Source organism: Tachyglossus aculeatus, chromosome 17 (genome assembly GCF_015852505.1).
Source record: "Tachyglossus aculeatus isolate mTacAcu1 chromosome 17, mTacAcu1.pri, whole genome shotgun sequence".
Classification (NCBI taxonomy): Eukaryota; Metazoa; Chordata; class Mammalia; order Monotremata; family Tachyglossidae; genus Tachyglossus; species Tachyglossus aculeatus.
In genome coordinates, this window is record NC_052082.1 from 12,310,242 (window position 1) to 12,331,121 (window position 20,880).

At 49.0% G+C, this 20,880-nt stretch overlaps 1 protein-coding gene across 1 annotated transcript; it reads left to right on the plus strand.

The window, feature by feature from the left end:
- Positions 1-5,541: 5,541 nt before the first annotated feature.
- PAQR3 (progestin and adipoQ receptor family member 3) lies at positions 5,542-19,779 on the plus strand. The gene is made up of 7 exons (XM_038759742.1): positions 5,542-5,714; positions 7,863-8,025; positions 10,262-10,417; positions 11,149-11,346; positions 14,058-14,148; positions 16,072-16,220; positions 17,691-19,779. The coding sequence occupies exons 1-6, from the start codon at positions 5,563-5,565 to the stop codon at positions 16,212-16,214; spliced, it is 903 nt and encodes a 300-aa protein (XP_038615670.1). The 5' UTR covers positions 5,542-5,562; the 3' UTR covers positions 16,215-16,220; positions 17,691-19,779.
- The last annotated feature ends 1,101 nt before the right edge of the window (positions 19,780-20,880 follow it).

The following is a 20,880-nucleotide window of genomic DNA, read 5'->3' on the forward strand; positions in this document are numbered from 1 at the left end:
AATAAGTAATGTACAGCATTTAAAGATTAAGAGCTGTGGGGTTGGGGATGGGGCAAATATGAGGGGTCTAGAAATCAGGAGACCTGGGTCCTAATCCCTGCCCTATGTCTATTGCCTGCTGTGTGATCTCGGGTGAGCTCCTCAGTGCCTCAGTTTTCTCCTCTTTAAAATGGGGATTCAATACCTATTATCTCTCTTCCTTAGGCTGTGAGACCTATGTGAGACAGGCACCGAGTCCCACCTGATTATCCCTTATAATAATAATAATACTGATGGCATTTATTAAGCGCTTACATTGTTCTAAGCGCTGGGGTGGTTACAAGGTGATCAGGTTGTCCCACGGGGAGGCTCACAGTCTTAATCCCCATTTTACAGATGAGGGAACTGAGGCACAGAGAAGTGAAGTGACTTGCCCAAGGTCACACAGCTGACAATTGGCGGAGTGGGATTTGAACCCATGACCTCTGACTCCAAATAATAAAGATGGCATTTGTTAAGCGCTTACTATGTGCAAAGCACTGTTCTACATGCTGGGGAGGATACAAGGTGATCAGGTTGTTCCACTTGGGGCTCAGTCTTCATCCCCATTTTACAGATGAGGTCACTGAGGCCCAGAGAAGTGAAGTGACCTGCCCAAAGTCACACAGCTGACAATTGGCAGAGCTGGGATTTGAACTCACGACCTCTGACTCCCAAGCCTGGGCCGGTTCCACTGAGCCACGCTGCTTCTCTTTATCCACCCCAGTGCTTAGTAGAGTGCTGGGTACATAGCAAACACTTCACAATTATTAGTAGTATTATCATCATCACCATTTGATGGTATTTGTTATGAATTTATTATGTTCCTGGCATTGTTCTAAGCGCAGGGGTAGATGCAGGCTGCTTCTTATTACTATTATGGACTACAGTCTTCTAGACCGTAAGCCTGTTGTGGGCAGGGATTGTCTCCCTTTATTGCTAATTGTACTTTCCAAGAGCTTGGTCCAGTGCTCTGCTCACAGTAAGCACTTTGTCCATATTTATTACTCTATTTTATTGATGATGCGTATATAGCTATAATTCTATTTATCTATTTTGTTGGTATTGATACCTGTCTACTTGCTTTGTTTTGTTGTCCGTCTCCCCCTTCTAGACTGTGAGCCCGTTGTTGGGCAGGGATTGTCTGTTGTCGAATTGTACTTTCCTAGTGTTTAGTACACACACAGTAAGTGCTCAGTAAATTCGATTGAATGAATTGTCTCCCTTTATTGCTGGACTGTACTTTCCCAGCGCTTGGTACAGTGCTCTGCTCACAGTAAGCTCTTTGTACCTATTTATTACTGTTTTATTAATGATGTGTATATAGCTATAATTCTATTTATTCTGATGGTATGGACACCTGTCTACTTGTTTTGTTGCCTGTCCCCCCTTTCTAGACTGTGAGCCCGTTGTTGGGCAGGTACTGTCTCTATATGTTGCCAATTTGACAAAGAAAGAAAGGAAAGAAAGAAAAGGAAGGAAGGAAGGAGAGAGAGAGGGAGGAAGGAAGGAAGGAAGGAAGGAAGGAAGGAAGGGGAGAAAGAAAGAGAGAAAGAGAAAGAAAGAGGAGAGAAAGAGAGAGAGAAAGAGAGAACGAGAGAGAGAAAGAGAGAGAGAGAAAGAGAGAAAGAGAGAAAGAGAGAAAGAAAGAAAGAAAGAAAGAAAGAAAGAAAGAAAGAAAGAAAGAAAGAAAGAAAGAAAGAAAGAAAGAAAGAAAAGGGGGAAAGGAAGGGAAAGAAAGAAAGAAAAGGAAGGGAAGGAAGAAAAAGAAAGGGGGGAAGAGGAAGGGAAGGAAAAGGAAGAGGAAGGGAAAGAAGGGAGAAAGAGAGAAAGAAAGAAAGAAAGAAAGAAAGAAAGAAAGAAAGAAAGAAAGAAAGAAAGAAAGAAAGAAAGGAAGGAAGGAAGGGGAGAAAGAAAGAGAGAAAGAGAAAGAAAGAGGAGAGAAAGAGAGAGAGAAAGAGAGAGAGAAAGAGAGAGAGAAAGAGAGAGAGAAAGAGAGAGAGAAAGAGAGAAAGAAAGAGAGAAAGAAAGAAAGAAAGAAAGAAAGAAAGAAAGAAGGGAAGGAAGAAAAAGAAAGGGGGGAAAAGGAAGGGAAGGAAAAGGAAGAGGAAGGGAAAGAAGGGAAAGAAGAGAGAAAGAGAGAAAGAGAGAGAGAAAGAGAGAGAAAGAAAGAAAGAAAGAAAGAAAGGAAGGAAGGAAGGGGAGAAAGAAAGAAAGAGAGAAAGAGAAAGAGGAGAGAAAGAGAGAAAGAGAGAACGAGAGAGAGAAAGAGAGAGAGAGAAAGAAAGAAAGAAAGAAAGAAAGAAAGAAAGAAAGAAAGAAAGAAAGAAAGAAAGAAAGAAAGAAAAGGGGGAAAGGAAGGGAAAGAAAGAAAAGGAAGGGAAGGAAGAAAAAGAAAGGGGGGAAAGGAAGGGAAGGAAAAGGAAGAGGAAGGGAAAGAAGGGAAAGAAGAGAGAAAGAAAGAGAGAAAGAAAGAAAGAAAGAAAGAAAGAAAGAAAGAAAGAAAGAAAGAGAAGGGAAGAAAGGAAGAAAAAGAAAGGGGGGAAAAGGAAGGGAAGGAAAAGGAAGAGGAAGGGAAAGAAGGCGAAAGAAAGAAAGAAAGAAAGAAAAAGAAAGAAAGAAAGAAAGAAAGAAAGAAAGAAAGAAAGAAAAGGGGGAAAGGAAGGGAAGGAAAAGGAAGAGGAAGGGAAAGAAAGAAAGAAAGAAAGAAAGAAAGAAAGAAAGGAAGGAAGGAAGGAAGAAAGAAAGAAAGAAAGAAAGAGAGAAAGAAAGAAGAGGAAGGGAAGGAAGGAAGAAAAAGAAAGGGGGGAAAAGGAAGGGAAGAAAAGGAAGAGGAAGGGAAAGAAAGAAAGAAAGAAAGAAAGAAAGAAAGAAAGAAAGAAAGAAAGAAAGAAAAAGAAAGAAAGAAAGAAAGAAAGAAAGAAAGAAAGAAAGAAAGAAAGGAAGGAAGGAAGGAAGAAAGAAAAAGAAAGAAAGAAAGAAAGAAAGAAAGAAAGAAAGAAAGAAAGAAAGAAGGGAAGGGAAGGGAAGGGAAGGGAAGGGAAGGGAAGGGAAGGGAAGGGAAGGGAAGGGAAGGGAAGGGAAGGGAAGGAAGGAAGGAAGAAAAAGAAAGGGGGAAAAAGGAAGGGAATGAAAAGGAAGAGGAAGGGAAAGAAGGAAGAAAGAAAAAGAAAGGAAGGAAGGAAGCTCAGTGGAAAGAGCACAGGCTTTGGAGTCAGAGGTTGTGGGTTCAAACTCCAGCTCCGCCAATTGTCAGCTGTGTGACTTTGTGCAAGTCACTTCACTTCTCTGTGCCTCAGTTACCTCATCTGGAAAATGGGGATTAAGGCTTTGAGCCCCCGTGGGACAACCTGATCTCCTTGTAACCTCCCCAGTGCTTAGAACAGTGCTTTGCATAGAGTAAGTGCTTAATAAATACCGTCATTATCATTATGATTGGAAGGAAGGGAGGGAGGGACAGAGGGAGGGAGGAAAGAAAAAGGAAGGAAGGAAGGAAGAAAGAAAGAAAGAAAGAGGAGAGAAAGAAAGAAAGGTGGCAGGCAGAAATGGAAAGACTGAAAGATAGAAAGAAAAAGAAAGAAAAAGAGAGAAAGAAAGAGAGAAAGAAAAAGAAAAAGAGAAGAGAAAGAGAGAAAGAGAAAGAGAGAGAGAGAAAAAGAAGAGAGAAAGAAAGGCAGGCAGAAAGAGAAAGAACGAAAGATAGAAAGAAAAAGAAAGAGAAAGCGAAAGAGAGAAAGAAAGGAATAGAGAAAAAGAGAAAGAGAGAGAAAGAAAAAGAAAAAGAGAAAGAAAGAAAAAGAGAAAGAAAGAGAGAGAAAGAAAGGAGAAAGAGAGAAAGGAAGAAAGAAAAAGAAAGGTGGCAGGCAGAAAGAGAAAGACCGAAAGACAGAAAGAAAAAGAAAGCGAAAGAAAGGAATAGAGAAAAAGAGAAAGAAAAAGAAAGAGAGAAAGAAAGAGAGAAAGAAAGAAAAAGAGAAAGAAAGAGAAAGAGAGAAAGAAAGGAGAAAGAGAGAAAGAAAGGAAGAAAGAAAAAGAAAGAAAGGTGGCAGGCAGAAAGAGAAAGACCGAAAAATAGAAAGAAAAAGAAAGAAAAAGAGGAAGAAAGAAAGAAAGGAATAGAGAAAAAGAGAAAGAAAAAGAAAATGAAAGAGAAAGAGAAAGAGAGAAAAAGAGAGAGAGAGAGAGAAAGAAAAAGAGAGAAAGAAAGGTGGCAGGCTGAAAGAGAAAGACCGAAAGATAGAAAGAAAAAGAAAGAGAGAAAAAGAGAAAGAAAGAGAGAGAAAGAGAAAGAAAAAGAGAGAAAGAAAGAAAGAAAGAAAGAAAGAAAGAAGGAAGGAAGGAAGGAAGGAAGGAAGGAAGGAAGGAAGAGGAGAGAAAGAAAGAAAGGTGGCAGGCAGAAATGGAAAGACTGAAAGATAGAAAGAAAAAGAAAGAAAAAGAGAGAAAGAAAGAGAGAAAGAAAAAGAAAAAGAGAAGAGAAAGAGAGAAAGAAAAAGAGAAAAAGAGAGAGAGAAAAAGAAGAGAGAAAGAAAGGAGAAAGAGAGAAAGAAAGGAAGAAAGAAAAAGAAAGGTGGCAGGCAGAAAGAGAAACACCGGAAGACAGAAAGAAAAAGAAAGCGAAAGAAAGGAATAGAGAAAGAGAGAGAAAGAAAAAGAAAAAGAGAGAGAAAGAAAGAAAAAGAGAAAGAGAGAGAGAGAAAGAAAGGAGAAAGAGAGAAAGAAAGGAAGAAAGAAAAAGAAAGAAAGGTGGCAGGCAGAAAGAGAAAGACCGAAAAATAGAAAGAAAAAGAAAGAAAAAGAGGAAGAAAGAAAGAAAGGAATAGAGAAAAAGAGAAAGAAAAAGAAAATGAAAGAGAAAGAAAGAGAAAGAGAGAAAAAGAGAAAGAGAGAGAGAAAGGAGAAAGAGAGAAAGAAAGGAAGAAAGAAAAAGAAAGAAAGGTGGCAGGCAGAAAGAGAAAGACCGAAAAATAGAAAGAAAAAGAAAGAAAAAGAGGAAGAAAGAAAGAAAGGAATAGAGAAAAAGAGAAAGAAAAAGAAAATGAAAGAGAGAGAAAGAGAAAGAGAGAAAAAGAGAAAGAGAGAGAGAAAGAGAGAAAGAAAGAGAAAGAGAGAAAGAAAGGAGAGAGAAAGGAAGAGAGAAAGAAAGGTGGCAGGCTGAAAGAGAAAGACCGAAAGATAGAAAGAAAAAGAAAGAGAGAGAAAGAGAAAGAAAAAGAGAGAAAGAAAGAAAGAGGGAAAAGGAAGGGAAAGATAAAGGAGGAAGGGAGAAAGGAAAGAAAGCCAAATGGCAGCCAGCCCGACGGACGGACTGACTGCCTGCCGCCTGAGGTAGTGAGGCGGCGCAAGGGGCCCTTCCGGCGAAGCCCCGCCCCCCGACGCCGGCCGACGCGCGCTGACGTCACCACGTCCGGCCCCGGCCCCGCCCCCCCGCCCGGCTCGAGGGGGACAGGGCGGCAGGCGGGGCGGCGCGGCGCGCGTGTGACGTGCGGTCGGCGCGGTGCGTGCGGGGCCATGGGCCCGAAGGCGGCTCGGAGCCCGCAGGCCATGGAGCTGGGCGGGCTCCCGGCCTGGCCCGTCCTGCTGCCGCGCGGCATCCGCCTGTACACCTTCGAGCAGGCGCCGGGATTCCTGCGCTACAACCCCTACATCACCGACGGATACCGCGCCTTCCTGCCCGCGCGACTCTGCCTCCAGAGGTGCCCCGCCCCCTCCCCCCACGGCGGCACGTGATCCCCCAGGGGCGCGCGCGCGGGGAGGGGGGGCGGAGCCCTCGGGGGTCACGTGACCCCGGGAGGGGCGGGGCCCTGGGAGTCACGTGACCCCGCGGGGGGGAGGGAGATGGGGGGAACAGCGCCCCCAGCGGCCAACGCCTGCCACGAACCGTTTTGCAGCAAGGAGGCCTTTGTCATTCATTCATTCGCTCAATCGTATTTATTGAGCGCCTACCGTGTGCAGAGCACTGTACTGAGCGCTTGGGAAGGACAAGTTGGCAACATATAGAGACGGTCCCTACCCAACAGCGGGCTCGCAGTCCCCACATCCGCCAAGCTAGCTCTCTTCCTCCCCTCAGTCAGAGGTCATGGGTTCGAATCCCGACCCCGCCACATGCCTGCTGGGTGACCTTGGGCGAGTCACTTCACTTCTCTGAGCCTCAGTTCCCTCATCTGGAAAATGGGGATGAAAACTGTGAGCCCCACGTGGGACAACCTGATCACCTTGTAACCTCCCCAGCGCTTAGAACAGTGCTTCGCACATAGTAAGCGCTTAACAAATGCCAACATTATTATTATTACTGAGAGCTCACCTCCTCCAGGAGGCCTTCCCACACTCAGGACCCTATAATAATAGTAATAATGGCATTTGTTAAGCGCTTACTATGTGCAAAGCACTGTTCTAAGCACTGGGGGATACAAGGTGATCAGGTTGTCCCACGTGGGGCTCACAGTCTTAATCCCCGTTTTACAGATGAGGGAACTGAGGCTCAGAGAAGTTAAGTGACTTGCCCAAGGTCACACAGCAGACATGTGACGGAGCTGGGATTCAAACCCATGACTTCTGGCTCCAAAGCCCATGCTCTTTCCACTCCTTCCTCTCCCCCTTTCCATCCCCCCTGCCTTACCTCCTTCCCTTCCCCATAACACCTGTATATATGGATATATGTTTGTACATATTTATTACTCAATTTATTTTACTTGTACATATCTATTCTATTCTATTCATTTTATTTTGTTAATCTGTGTGGCTTTGTTGTCTGTCTCCCCCTTCTAGACTGTGAGCCCACTGTCGGGTAGGGACCGTCTCTATATGTTGCCAACTTGGACTTCCCAAGCGCTTAGTACAGTGCTCTGCACACAGTAAGCGCTCAATAAATATGATTGAATGAATTGCCTCAGGGCCCAGAGCAGACAAGTGGCAGAGCCAGGATTAGAACCCAGGTCCTCTGACTCCCAGAGTCAGGCTCTTTCTACTAGGCCAATCAACTGATTGATTGATTGATAGAAGGCGGGCTCACAGTCTAGAAGGACTAGACTGCGAGCCCCTTGTTGGGTAGGGACCATCTCTATATGTTGCCAACTTGTACTTCCCAAGTATAGTGCTCTGCATCATCATCATCATCATCAATCGTATTTATTGAGCGCTTCCTATGTGCAGAGCACTGTACTAAGCGCTTGGGAAGTACAAATTGGCAACATCTAGAGACAGTCCCTACCCAACAGTGGGCTCACAGTCTAAAAGGGGGAGACAGAGAACAAAACCAAACATACTAACAAAATAAAATAAATAGAATAGATATGTACAAATTAAATAAATAGAGTAAAAAAATATGTACAAACATATATACATATATACAGGTGCTGTGGGGAAGGGAAGGAGGTAAGATGGGGGGGATGGAGAGGGGGACGAGGGGGAGAGGAAGGAAGGGGCTCAGACTGGTAAGCGCTCGATAAATATGACTGACTGAATGAATACCAAGCACTTTCCTAAGCTCTGGGGTAGATACAAGGTGATCAGGTTGTCCCACGTGGGGCTCACAGTCTTAATCCCCATTTTACAGAAGAGGCAACTGAGGCCCAGAGAAGTGATGTGACTTACCCCAAATCACACAGCAGACAAGTGGCGGAGCCGGGATTAGAACCCACGGCCTCTGACTCCCGAGCCCGGGCTCTTTCCACTGAGCCGTGCAAGCAGGGTTTTTTTAGGGGCGAAGCATCTCCCGGCCTGCTCCCTTCCAGAGCGGGGTGGCGGTTCCATCGTCCGAAGCTCCTTCGGGTTAATAATTGAGGGCCGGGGTGGGCCGGGAGCGAGAACGCGAAGCGTCCGGCGTCGGCCTCTTTGTCTCGTAGCCTGTTCATCCTGTCCAACGAGACGGTGAACATCTGGAGCCATTTGCTGGGCTTCCTCCTCTTCTTCACGCTGGGCATCTACGACATGACGTCCGTGCTGCCGTCCGCCAGCGCCTCCAGGGAAGACTTCGTCATCTGTTCCATCTGTCTATTTTGCTTCCAGGTAAGTTGTGGTGCCCGGTAGAGATGTGGCGAAAGAGATCTTGTCCGGACGTGCCAGGGCACGTAACGTTCATTTTCCTCAACCAGAAGAATAATAATGGTACTACTATTAATAATAATAATAAAAACGGCATTTGGTACATGATGGTACTTGTTAAGTGCTCCTTCTAGACTGTGAGCCCGCTGTTGGGTAGGGACTGTCTCTATGTGTTGCCGACTTGTACTTCCCAAGCGCTTAGTACAGTGCTGTGCACACAGTAAGCGCTCAATAAATACGATTGATTGATTGATTTGTTAAGCACATACTATGTGTCAAGCACGGTTCTAAGCGCTGGGGTAGATACAAGGTAATTGGGTTGTCCCACCTATCCCCATTTTACAGATGAGGTAACTTCAAAGCCCTACTGAAAACTCGCCTCCTCCAGGAGGCCTTCCCAGACCAAGCCCCCCCTTTTCCCCTCTGCTCCTCTTCCCCGTCACACTGACTTGCTTCCTTTGCTTTCCCCCCTCCCCACCCTGTGTATAAAATAATGATGGTATTTGTTAAGCGCTTACTATGTGCCAAGCACTGGGGGAGATACAAGGTAATCAGGTTGCCTCACGTGGGGCTCAGTGCTTGGCACATTCATTCAAACAAACATTCATTCAGTCATATTTATTGAGCACTTACTGTGTGCAGAGCACTTAAGAAATGCCATTTAAAAAAAAAGGAACTTTCCAGCAGGATTGCTGCCGCAAAGACTCACAGATGCTGAGTGGAGGACTTGGAGACTGTAAGCTCCTTGTGGGAAGGATCACGTCTACCAACTCTGTTATCATTACTACTTATAATAATAATAATTGTGGTATTAAGTGCTTACTATGTGCTGGGCACTGTGTTAAGCACTGGGGTGGGTACAAGCATATAGGGTTGGACTCAGTCCTTGGCCCCCATGGGGTTCACAGTCTCCATCCCCATTTTACAGATGGAGGTAACTGAGGTCCAGACAAGTGACTTGCCCAAAGTCACACAGCAGACAAGTGGAAGAGCCAGGATTAGATCCCTTGACTTTCTCCTTCCCGGACCCGTGCTGTATCCACTGTGCCATGTATTGTACTTTCCCAAGCATTTAGTACTGTGCTCTGCACGCATTAAGTGCTCAGTAAATATCCATTATTGAGAGACTGATTGGGAGCTCTACAGGGAGGTGTGCGCTACTGGTTGGACTCTTTCCAACCAGTACTCTTTCCCCTTCCTTCCTCTCCCCCTAGTCCCCCTCTCCATCCCCCCATCTTACCTCCTTCCCTTCCCCACAGCACCTGTATATATGGATATATGGTTGTACATATTTATTACTCTATTTATTTATTTATTTTACTTGTACATTTCTATCCTATTTATTTTATTTTGTTGGTATGTTTGGTTCTGTTCTCTGTCTCCCCCTTTTAGACTGTGAGCCCACTGTTGGGTAGGGACTGTCTCTATGTGTTGCCAATTTGTACTTCCCAAGCGCTTAGTACAGTGCTCTGCACATAGTAAGCGCTCAATAAATACGATTGATTGATTGATTGATTTCCCTTTCTCCCCTCCCCAAGCCATTCTCAGAGCCCTTTCTATTATCCCCGCTCCTTTCCTCGGAGCAGAACGGCTGACCGTTGGCCAACATCATCATCATCAATCGTATTTATTGAGCGCTTACTATGTGCAGAGCACTGTACTAAGCGCTTGGGAAGTACAAATTGGCAACATTATAGAGACAGTCCCTACCCAACAGTGGGCTCACAGTCTAAAAGGGGGAGACAGAGAACAAAACCAAACATACTAACAAAATAAAATAAATAGAATAGATATGTACAAGTAAAATAGAGTAATAAATATGTACAACCATATATACACATATACAGGTGCTGTGGGGAAGGGAAGGGGGTAAGATGGGGGGGGATGGAGAGGGGGACGAGGGGGAGAGGAAGGAAGGGGCTCAGTGTGGGAAGGCCTCCTGGAGGAGGTGAGCTCTCAGCAGGGCCTTGAAGGGAGGAAGAGAGCTAGCTTGGCGGTTGGGCAGAGGGAGGCCATTCCAGGCCAGACACAACCCGTTTCAGTCATCACTTTTAACCCGAGGTACGTGAAACCCGCCAAGTGTGACAGACGGCATTTCACTGTCGTCCAGTTGGGGAGTTTTCGAGAGTTGTAGCTTCAAAATGGGAACTTTCAATTTCTTCTCTTCTTTCTCCGCCCCCCCCCCGCTGTTTCCCTCCAGGTGTGTATGCTTTGCTCCGTAGGCTATCACCTGTTCTGCTGTCATCGCTCAGAGAAGACCAGCCGACGATGGATGGCATTAGATTACGCAGGGATTTCCATCGGCATTCTTGGTTGCTACGTATCAGGAGTCTTTTACGCATTTTATTGTAATAATGTAAGTCAATAGTTACGCGTGGGCTTTCGTTTCGGATGCGGATTTGTGCCCGACTTGATCTGATAGCCACAAATTGTTCAAGCGCGTACTTACCCTGCATGTTCTTTTGGGAAGTAGAGTTCTCTATTTGCAAATGAAGTTTACCTTCACAAGGGACTCCTCGGGTAGGTTTTGATTTCTAGCACCTCCCAATCCCCTCTTCTAGCTAGTCAATCAATCAATTGTATTTATTGAGCGCTTACTGTGTGCAGAGCACTGTACTGAGCGCTTGGGAAGTACAAGTTGGCAACATATAGAGACAGTCCCTACCCAACAGTGGGCTCACAGTCTAAAAAGTCACCTGGTTGCTTGCTAGGTGACCTTGGGCCAGTCGCTTAACTTCTCGGTGCCTGTAGATTGGGGATTCAGTACCTTTTCTCCCTCCTACTAAGGCTGTGAGCCTCACAAGGGACAGGGACTGTGTCCAACCCGATTTGCTTGTATCCACCCCAGCGTTTAGTACGGTGCCTGGCACGTAGTAAGCGCTTAACAGATACCATAATTAGTAGTAGTAGTAGTGGTAGTAAGCGCCTAACAAATACCGTTTTAAAAGCCCTCCCCAAAAAACAGGGAAAAGAGTAGCGGGAACAGGAGTGGTGAGGACAGAAGCCCGGTTTTCCTGTGGCGGTCGCGAGCGGTCGTGAAGTTTTCCCGAGAAGTAACGCGTGCCCTTCTTTCTCCTCCGTGCCCAGTACTGGCGCCAGGTGTATCTGATCACGGTGCTCGCCATGATCCTGGCCGTGTTCTTTGCTCAGATTCACCCCAGTTACCTCACTCAGCAGTGGCACCAACTGCGTTCCCTCATCTTCTGCTCCGTGTCCGGCTACGGGGTGATTCCCACCGTCCACTGGGTCTGGCTCAACGGGGGCCTAGGAGCCCCCATCGTTCAGGTAATCCGTTGGGGCTGCTTTTTTACGCCACCCCTTTCCCTCCCCTCCCCGGGCTAGAGAGGAGCCGATCAATTGGGGCACCGTCGACGGTCCACATGGGGCTCGCTGTCTTCATCCCCGTTTTAGTCTAGGAGAAGCAGCAATGCCCTCCACACAAGAGGCCTCTCACGTCCGCGGATGACGGACTGCAGTTGCCTGGGAGCGCCCGGATTTACAGGCTCCTAGTCGGGTTTCCTTTCGTAGAGAAAGGATGATTTGCGCGAGGTGATCAAGCTCTTCCAATCTGTGAAGCAGCGGGAATGGCATCCCCGTCCCCTCTCTGGACTCGGAGAAAAGTCTCTCCTTTCTCTGGGAGAAGCTTCAGAACCGTAGAGCCGGGAGCAACAAAAGGGCCTGGGAATCGAAGGACGCAGGCTCTAATCCCAGCTCCGTCCCCGGACCTTGGGCAAGTCACTCCTCTGGGCTTCAGTTACCTCATCTGAAAAATGGGGATTCAATACCTGTTCTCCCTTCTGTCCAACCTGATTCTCTTGGATCGACCCCAGTGGTTAGTACGGTGCTTGGCGCCTAGTGAGTGCTTAGAGATCACAATCATTTTCAGCTCCCAAAAGGAGCTGGCAGGAAGTCCATAATGAGGGAAAAGTTAGAGAAGTTAGGTGGGTTTAGTCAATCAGCCGTATTCATTGTAAGCTCATTTTGGTCAGGGAACTTGTCCGCTGATTCTGTTGTACTGTTTGCATTCATTCATTCATTCAGTCGTATTTCTTGAGCGCTTACTGTGTGCAGAACACTGTACTAAGCCCTTGGGAAGTACAAGTTGGCAACATATAGAGACGGTCCCTACCCAACAGCGGGCTCACAGTCTAGAAGCAGCGTGGCTCAGCGGAAAGAGCCCGGGCTTTGGAGTCAGAGGTAAGGGGTTCGAATCCCCGCTCCGCCAATTGTCGGCTGTGTGACTTTGGGCAAGTCACTTCACTTCTCTCGGCCTCAGTTCCCTCATCTGTAAAATGGGGATTAAGACTGCGAGCCCCCCTGTGGGACAACCTGATCACCTTGTATCCTCCCCAGCGCTTAGAACAGTGCTTTGCACAGAGTAAGCGCTTAATAAATGCCATTATTATTATTAGAAGGGGGAGACAGACAACAAAACAAAACATATTAAAATAAATAGAATATGTACAAGTAAAATAAATAGAGTAATAAATCCGTACAAACATATATACATATATACAGGTGCTGTAGGGAGGGGAAGGAGGTAAGGCGGGGGGGAAGGGGAGAGGAAGGAGGGAATCCCAATTCTGAATCCCCATTTTACGGATGCAGAAAGCGAGGCCCAGAGATGCGACCTACTCGAGGTCTCCCGGCAGGCCGGTGGCGGAGCTGGGGCCAAGACCCCGGTCTCTCGACTTCCAGCTTTGAGCTCTTTCCGCTCGGCCACACTGCCTGTGTTTCCACTGTCCACCCGCCACTCCCCAGCTGGCCGTCATCACTGCTCCCACGCTCAACTCCTTACTGCGCCACAGCCTTGACCGTCCCACATCTGACTCGGTTACTCGCACCCTTCTCCCTCCTTTCCCTTCCAACCCGCCGGGACAGAGCTCTGCTCGTCGTCACGGCTCATTCTGGTCAGCGAGGCCGGGACGTGCCGCCCGTTTCGTTCTTGGTCCGGCTGTCGAACGGTTAATGATAATGACGGTATCGGTGAAGCGCCAGGCACTGTACTAAGCGCCGGGGTGGATGCAAGGAAATGGGGTTGAACACAGTCCCGTGTCCCTCGTGGGGCTCACGGTCTCAATCCCCATTTTACAGGTGAGGTCGCTGAGGCCCAGAGAAGTGAAGTGACTTGCCCAGGGTCACCCGGCAGACAAGTGGCAGGGCTGGGTTTGGAATCCGTGACCTTCCGGCTCCCAGGCCCGATCACGCCGGGGTGTTTGTTCCCCTTCCCCTCGGCCCCCATTCCGTAAGAAGCAACGTGGCCTAGTGGATAGACTAAGCGCCTAGGAGTTAGAAGGACCTGGGTTCTAATCCCGGCTCCGCCACTTGTCTGCCGTGTGACCTTGGGCAAGTCACTTCACTTCTCTGGGCCTCAGTTCCCTCATCTGTAAAATGGGGAATGAGACTGTACGCCCCACATGGGTCAGGAGCTGTGTCCAACCCAATTTGCTTGTATCCACCCCAGTGCTTAGTACAGTGCCTGGGACATAGTAAGTGCTTCACAAATAACTAATGGTTTATTATTATTATTCTCTGGGCCTCAGTGACCTCACCTGTAAAATGGGGATTAAGACTTTGAGCCCCATGAGGGACAGGGAAGCGGCGTGGCTCAGTGGAAAGAGCCCGGGCTTTGGAGTCAGGGGTCATGGGTTCAAATCCAATCGTCAGCTGTGTGACTTCGGGCAAGTCACTTCACTTCTCTGGGCCTCAGTTCCCTCATCTGTAAAACGGGGATGAAGACTGTGAGCCCCACGTGGGACAGCCTGATCACCTTGTATCCTCCCCAGCTCTTAGAACAGAGCTTGGCACATAGTAAGCGCTTAATAAATGCTATCATTATTATTATTATTAACTTGTATCAACTCCAGCACTTAGAATAGTGCTCGACACATAGTAAGCACTTAATAAATACCATCGTCATTACTATTATCTCCCCGTCGTCGGATACCTGGGCTGTCCCGGCGAAGCCTCGGCTAAAACCACGCTTTGCTTTGCAGGAGTTTGCGCCCCGTGTAGTCGTGATGTACATGATTGCTGCTAGCGCTTTCCTCTTCTACATTTCCAAGGTTCCAGAAAGATACTTTCCAGGTACGCGCTTCCCTGTTTCCTACCGGGGTCATTTCCCGGTGTCAAATTTGGCCTTTCCCAAATCCCGTCCACCTGGGTTCCAAGCCAGAAGGGATGGTCCTGTTTGAGCCCTGACACTCCTCCTCGACGGTTTCAGTGTCCACCTCCTCCCGAGGGCTGGGATCGTGTCCATAGAGAAGCAGCGTGGCTCAATGGGAAGAGCCCGGGCTTGGGAGTCGGAGGTCATGGGTTCAAATCCCGGCTCCGCCAATCGTCAGCTGGGTGACTTTGGGCAACTCACTTCACTTCTCTGGGCCTCAGTGACCTCATCTGGAAAATGGGGATTAAGAATGTGAGCCCCACGTGGGACAACCTGATCACCTTGTAGCCTCCCCAGCGCTTAGAACAGTGCTTGGCACATAGTAAGCGCTTAACAAATGCCATTATTATTATTAACTCCAGTGTACTCTTCCAAGCCTTAAGCGGAGACACGGGAGGCGTTCGACAAATACCTTCGAGCGGTGGATTCGGGAAAGCAAGGTGGCAAAAGCCGAGGAGAAACAGAGAAATATTCCTGGGATTAACAGACCCTAAAGAAGCAGCATGGCTCAGTGGAAAGGGCACGGGCTTTGGAGTCAGAGATCATGGGTTCAAATCCCGGCTCCGCCACTTGTCAGCTGGGTGACTTTGGGCAAGTCACTTAACTTCTCTGTGCCTCAGTGACCTCTTCTGTAAAATGGGGATGAAGACTGTGAGCCCCCCGTGGGACAACCTGATCACCTTGTACCCTCCCCGGCGCTTAGAACAGTGCTTTGCACACAGTAATAATCATAATGATGGCATTTATTAAGCGCTTACTATGCCCCCCGTGCTTACACGGTAAGCGCTTAATAAATGCCATCATTATTATTAAAGCCCCCAGAGGTCACAGCAAAGAGGAAAATGGATTTTTCCTCAAGGAGAGAAGTCAAGGAAGATTCTTTGGGGAATACCAGAGGCAGAGTGTGCAGATGACACAACCAGAGTGGAATACCAGAGTGTCACAGAGTGTGTGACACTCTCTCACTCTCTCTCATATACACACACACACACACACACACACACACACACACAAAAAGCTGTTGTCACTATCACCAGACCACTTAGAAACAGCCTGTTCCTCGGGCTTCTGTTGTAGTTCCCCAAGTCTTAATCCAATGCGCTATGTTAGAGGCAGCATGGCCTAGTGGATAGAGCCCGGGCCTGGGACTCAGAAGGTCACGAGTTCTAATCCCGGCTCCACCCCTTGTCGGCTGCATATGACCTTGGGCAAGACACTTGACTTCTCTGGGCCTCAGTGACCTCCTCTGCAAAAGGGGGGTCAAGACTGCTCACCTCCTCCAGGAGGCCTTCCCAGACTGAGCCCCTTCCTTCCTCTCCCCCTCGTCCCCCTCTCCATCCCCCCCATCTTACCTCCCTCCCTTCCCCACAGCACCTGTATATATTTATATATGTTTGTACATATTTTTTTACTCTTATTTCTACATATCTATTCTATTTTATTTTGTTAGTATGTTTGGTTTAGTTCTCTGTCTCCCCCTTTTAGACTGTGAGCCCACTGTTGGGTAGGGACTGTCTCTATATGTTGCCAATTTGTACTTCCCAAGCGCTTAGTACAGTGCTCTGCACATAGTAAGCGCTCAATAAATATGATTGATGATGATGATGATGACTGTGAGCCCCACATGGGACAGGGACCACGTCCAACCCGATTTGCTCGTATCCACCCCAGCGCTTAGTACAGTGCCTGGCCCATGGTAAGCAGTTCACAAATACCCTCGTTATTATCATTATTATTATTAAGTAGACATCCATCAACTACTACTGTCCTTTTGCATGTGAGTCTCTTCTATTTCCCTCTCCGAATGTGGCAGCTAATAACCTGATCTCTGCTTTGCCCGACAGGCCAACTAAACTACCTCGGTTCCAGCCACCAGATCTGGCACATCCTGGCCGTCGTGATGCTGTACTGGTGGCATCAGTCCACCGTTTACATCATGCAGTATAGACACAGCAAACCCTGCCCCGACTACCTTTCCACTCTGTGAACTCAGGTACGGCCACCTCATCTCTCGGGGCCGATTAGGAGCATCCGCTTAAAGGGACTTGGGTGTGAGGGGTGGATGAGGGGAAGGTGAGGGGGGAGTTCGCCAGCATTTTTCCTCCATCCTCCGCCTTCTCCCTGCTGAGGATGGAAAAATGCCCTCAAATCCAAGTTGGGCAGAAGCGCAGGTTGACCAGTTGTCTGCTTCGTGCTTTCCCAAGCCCCTTAGTAAAATGCATTGGCACCCACTGCATTCATTCATTCATTCAGTCGTATCATCATCATCATCAATCGTATTTATTGAGCGCTTACTATGTGCAGAGCACTGTACTAAGCGCTTGGGAAATACAAATTGGCAACACATAGAGACAGTCCCTACGCAGAGCAGGTGGCAACGTATAGAGACGGTCCCTACCCAACAACGGGCTCACAGTCCAGAAGACCCAGCGGGCGCCTAATAAGTAGGACCGCATCCCTAGTGGAGGTTGGGCTGTTCAGGTCCCGCGACTGCGCGTGAGCCTGCTAGGCCTGGATGCGGTTTGACGAGCGTGGCTCAGTGGAAAGAGCCCGGGCTTTGGAGTCAGAGGTCATGGGTTCGAATCCCCCACATGTCTGCTGTGTGACCTTGGGCAAGTCACTTAACTTCTCGGAGCCTCAGTTACCTCATCTGTAAAATGGGGGTGATGACTGTGAGCTCCACAGGGGGCAACCTGATCACCTTGTATCCCCTGCCAGCGCTTAGAACAGTGCTTTGCACATAGTAAGCGCTTAACAAATGCCATTATTATTATTATTATTGGCAACTGATTCGGCTTAGATCCCCTCCACCCCCAAAACCTAAGCCATTTGGGGGAACTCACCCAGAGCACGTTGGACTCCTCGGACTCCGGCCGGGCCGTGAGCGCACCCCAGGCCGGCAGCCTCTGGAGTGTGAGGAGTTGTCACAGGGAAACAGAAGACCCCCCCGAGCATTACCAGGGAACCTTTTCTCCCTCAAAGAGCCCGGAGGCAGGAGCCCGACCTTGGGAGTCCAAGGACGTGGGTTCTAATCCTGCCTCCGCCACTTGTCTGCCGTGTGACCTTGGGCAAGTCACTTCATTTCTCTGGGCCTCAGTTACCTCATCTGTAAAACAGGGATTAAGACTGTGAGCCCCACGTGCGACAGGGACTGTGTCCAACTTGATTACCTTGTATCCACCCCAGCGCTCAGAATCAATCAATCAATCAATCGTATTTATTGAGCGCTTACTATGTGCAGAGCACTGTACTAAGCGCTTGGGAAGTACAAATTGGCAACATATAGGGACAGTCCCTACCCAACAGTGGGCTCACAGGCTCACAGAACAGTGCTTGACCCATAGTAAGCGCTTAACAAATATCAATTATTATTATCAGCGCTGTTACTATCGGGCCGCCGAGGGATTCCATGTCAGGGACCAACTGCTAATGTCTCCAGTTTCGTCTCCCTGATTTTTCTCAGGCGTTTTGGTAAATCGGCCCGACGACCCCCAGGGGAGGACAGGACCGAATGCTTCGGTGGCCTTCACCCCTCGTCTGATGACCCTTAAGGCTCGAGGAGCCAGGTCTCCGCAGGGCCCATTTCCACGTTCAACACACCGAGGTGGGCGTCCCCCAGTCTCTGCCTTTTTTCCGGGCCTTCCTCCTCAACAACCAGGGCTGCGGCGTTCCTCTTCGATGGTCCGTGTCGACCGTCTCGCCGGAATCAAAAGGAGCTTTGTGTCGCGATGGAAAAACCGGAGTCGCACGGGCACTTCGAAGGCTCTGTCGCGGGATTACCCCAGCTAGTCGATGATCTCTGGGGCTCCAATCCGCCCTTTGGTGGCTTCTGCTTCCCAGAAGGATGAATGGAAACCATAAGCTCTCTCGTCACTCCCCCGGGGTCACCTCGTCCGAGATCCGACCCGGTTCCTCGCCGTCCACCCTCCCGCGGGGTCCTCCTGAGATTTTCCCAGATGCCCCGTCATCCTGATGCACGGGGAAAACAAGTGCTAGAGGCGTTGCCGTCCGCGATGGCCAAACCAGCTGGTCACCGAGGCAACCCGACCATCTCTTACCGGACAATCAGAACGAGGGCGGAACTTGGGCCGGGATAGGGCGGGGATCGAGGTGCGCGACTGGTGAGGACGCAGCCTGGGACCCAAAAACACTCTCCAGTTTGAGGGGGGAACCACTCAGAGGGGAAGCCCGAGTCAGCATCACGCCACAGAGGAAATGGAACAAACTCATCCTGTGATCTCGACATTACTAAGGCGCCTCCGTCTTTCCCTGTGGGAACGCTAACGAAATCCCAGGTCGTCTCCTGGCCTGCGGGGAAGTTTGAACCGCCTAGAGCGACGGGACGCCGTTGGCGAGGTGGCGGTCCTGTTCGCGACCGCTGCCTCAAGTAGGGGCTGGCCGCTCGGTCGCGACAACTTAAGGGTTTTGCTTCAGCGGGGCCCGTTCAGAAACCAAGCGCTTCGTTACTTCATTGCAGACGTGGTCATTGCCAAATCTGGGGCTTGTGCCCCGTCTTTCCATCACTGTCTTAAGGCGAGTCACTGCAGAAACAGACTGGCACCGGGCCCCTCCTTTGTGCCCTGGTGATGTCTCTAGTTTCTCGCACGGTGGCACCGACTTGTCGAGGCCAGGCCTGCCCGGCCGATAGCCCCGGGCAAGGCAGTGCCTCATCACTTACTCCCGCGGAAGAGCACGCTCACGTTCCCAAAGCGCTCCTCTTCCCGCGTCTAGCGAGGAGCCCGTCTGCTGATCCGCCGGCCGTGGGGGGCAAGCCACCTGCATGGGAATGACGGGATCCGGGGGCCCCGCTCCGAAAGCTGGGGAGGTGACCGGCAGAGGACCGAGCTCCAGCTGTGGCCCGTGACTTTTCGGCGGTATCACAGGGTCCCGTCGGCTCCCGGTCTGTCCGCGAGAGACTCGGTCTTGTTCAATCGCCGTGCAGAAGAACCAGAAAATAAAAACTCTTCGGGAAAGAACTCCCCTCATTTTGTAGCACCCCCGCCGTCCGTCGCAAAAGAGCCAGGAAGAGCCCAACGTGATGCCCTGACCCAATCCGCCACCGTGGCCTGGCATTCATTAAAACAGGCCTTTCGGGGGATTCTTAGATGCTACTCCCTCATGGACTACTTGTTTAGCGCAGTATTTATTCTAAGGTAGGGTATTAATGAGCGAGGGTCGTCCCGGCCGCTGTAGACTTAGCATTTAGGAATAAGTTACATTGAACTTGCCCCCCAGCCCGAGCCCCCGGAACTGAGCATCTAACTTATTTTGTATCCTTTTTGTAACTTACCCGAGCGTTTTCCAAAACGCATAAATACTAGCACTGCGCACAGCGCAGCCGCTTTAAAGCTGCTTTAAAAATAGTTTAAACCGATTACCAACCGGTTACCGCGTCCATTCGGTCCGTTTGCGGACCCACGGCACCTTTCGAGAAAAGCCGTTCTCAACGGGACGCTAATCCCGCCCCGCCGGTCATTTCGGATCTTATTTGGAGACAGCTTTTCGGGCCGCATGGCAAAAACTGGGCCGTATAAATAAAATTCGGTTTTACTCAATCTTTCAGCGTCGGTGTCGTCGATCATCAGTTGAGGCGGAACTTGCAGGCTGGCTGGGGGTGAGTTTGGTTTTAGTTAGAGACGTTTCAGGAGGTCACGCGATGGCTTGGAAACGGGAGAGCGTGGGCATCATTAAACCGACATAAAGACACGTGAACCAGTGTGATGGTTTATTTTGTTAATACGTTTGGTTTTGTTGTCTGTCTCCCCCTTCTAGACTGTGAGCCCACTGTTGGGTAGGGACTGTCTCTATATGTTGCCAACTTGGACTTCCCAAGCGCTTAGTACAGTGCTCTGCACACAGTAAATGCTCAATAAATACGATTGATTGATTGATTGAAGCACTTCTGCTTCCAGAGTCCTTGACTGGGGCGCTCAATAAACACGGCTATCGCTACTACAACTAGTCCCATCAAAGCCACTTGCAGCACTTTGGACGGTGGTGGTAATTATGGTACTTGTTAAGCGCTTACTACGTGCCAAGCACTGAGGTAGATACAAATTAATCAGGTTGGATACGGTTCCTGGCCCACATGGGGCTCACACTCTTAATCCCCATTTTACAGATGAGGCCACTGAGGCTCAGAGAAGCACACAGCAGACGCGGCAGAGCCTTAGTCCAGTGCTTGGCACAGAGTAAGCACTTAACTAGCGCTGAAAAGAATAAACGTCTCCTGACTCCCAGGACTGCGGGAAGCAGTGTGGCTCAGTGGAAAGAGCCCGGGCTTCGGAGTCAGAGGTCATGGGTTCAAATCCTGGCTCCGCCACTTGTCAGCTGAGTGACTCTGCGCAAGTCACCTCACTTCTCTGGGCCTCAGTTACCTCACCTGGAAAATGGGGATTAAGTCTGTGAGCACCCCCGTGGGACAACTTGATTACCTTATATCTACCCCAGTGCTTAGAACAGTGCTTTGCACATAGTAAGCACCGTGAGCCCACTGTTGGGTAGGGACCGTCTCTATATGTTGCCAACTTGTACTTCCCAAGCGCTTAGTACAGTGCTCTGCACACAGTAAGCGCTCAATAAATACGATTGATTGATTAATAATTGCCATCATTATTATTATTATGTGCTAAGCCATACTGAGAAGCAGTGTG